The sequence below is a fragment of the Sparassis crispa genome (genome assembly GCF_003851025.1).
Source record: "Sparassis crispa DNA, contig_000000F, whole genome shotgun sequence".
In the NCBI taxonomy this organism is placed as follows: domain Eukaryota; kingdom Fungi; phylum Basidiomycota; class Agaricomycetes; order Polyporales; family Sparassidaceae; genus Sparassis; species Sparassis crispa.
In genome coordinates, this window is record NW_020939747.1 from 438,369 (window position 1) to 439,901 (window position 1,533).

At 54.9% G+C, this 1,533-nt stretch overlaps 1 protein-coding gene across 1 annotated transcript; it reads left to right on the forward strand.

The window, feature by feature from the left end:
• Positions 1–227: 227 nt before the first annotated feature.
• SCP_0101420 (hypothetical protein) lies at positions 228–957 on the forward strand (the record flags this gene model as incomplete). Its single annotated transcript, XM_027752381.1, has 4 exons — positions 228–460; positions 526–634; positions 702–854; positions 907–957. 4 exons carry the CDS (start codon positions 228–230, stop codon positions 955–957), a joined length of 546 nt encoding a protein of 181 aa, XP_027608182.1.
• Between the last annotated feature and the right edge of the window lie 576 nt (positions 958–1,533).

The window sequence follows — 1,533 nt, forward strand, 5'->3', positions numbered from 1 at the left end:
ACAGAGAGACGTTCCGGACTCGAGCAGTACAGTACTTACTCGAGCTTGGTGTCACCACAAAGTCGTTAAAACATTTCCTATTTTGGATGCTCCTGCGATCCTCCCACGGTCCCACTACGAGCCCTCCTCGTCGTTCAGTGCAGTCTGTGTACCAATCCAACATGCGCTTCCATCTTCTCTCTCTCCTCATCCTCCCACTGCTCATCTCAGCTTCCACCGAGGACCAAATGGTTCTCCCCGGTTCATCAGCATCACAATCCGCCGATGCAGGCGAAGTGTACACCCCGCAGACGAATGCGCAACCGACGCTCGCCGACCTGCTCACGATCGAGTCCTCCACGTCCATATTCTACACGTACGCGCGCGAGACACGGATCAGCGAGCTCTTCGTGGACGAGCACGCCCAAATTACTCTTCTCGTGCCCACGAACAAGGCCGTCATGGCCCTAGCACGGAAACCGTGAGTAATACCCTTCTATGCGCCTGTGGACTGGTGTTGACGTGTGTTCCGTTACGTGCGATCAGACATCAGGATCCTGCGAAGGTCGAGGATGGGACCATTATCTCTGAGGAAGAGTTCGACGCAATAGCGAAGAACAACGTGCAGCGCTGGGTGTCTGCGCACATCATCCCAGTGAGCCAGTTCCTTTTGCCGTGCTCACCGCCTGCCGAGGCTCAATTTATGCCCCTCCTTCGTGCAGCGGTCGCCCATATCGCTTTTGTCCGCAGAACCATTTGACACCCTTCTCGCCGATAAGTCGGTAGCGTTCGAGCAGGTCAGCGGCGATGTGAACAAGCCTGACTGGGAACGCGTGCGATTAAGCGGTGGCGTACCGCTGCTGGGTATGAAGGAGGTGCGTCGGTGCATTTCGTTTAACCTTCGGTATCTGATCCTCGCTGTTGCAGGCATGCAATGGCGTGATGTATATTCTCGATGGCACTGTGAAGCTCAATTGATTTCTCGGCACATTGTACCAATAGCCGCTGTATGATACGTCTGTCCTAATTCCACCTGCTCTAGTTTCTTCTTCGTCTACTCAATTCACACAGGCGAAGCCCGGATGCAGACAATATCTGATTCGGCAGAACACTTGCATACACGTCGTGTGTTGAGGTTGTTCGACGAGGGTGTCTTCCCCTCGCAAGTTCAGGTTCAATGTCTTCGGTAGCTTTTCGCTTACAAGCGGAAAGGCAGCGAGCAAGAGGATCATGTGTGCCCTCAGCTGCAGTGCGTTGGTGCCCGGATCGGTATCGCGGTGACGGAACCAAATTAAAGCAAGTCTAAGCCCAAACCCAAGACGGACATAGTGGATGATACGGGACGCGTGGGAGTTGAGGGTGTGTCCATCGAATGACCTCTTGTGTTGTGACAGCAGCGAGTCAGATGCAGACGCGCTGATATGGCTATGCCGCAGCTCGCCGCGTTACCGTCAGGATTGACGTCACACCTTCTGCGCACTCTCCCGACCTTGCTCGCCGATCGTGCCTTGCTGTCTACGCCCATCGTTATCTCACCTGTCGGTCGCTCACGCC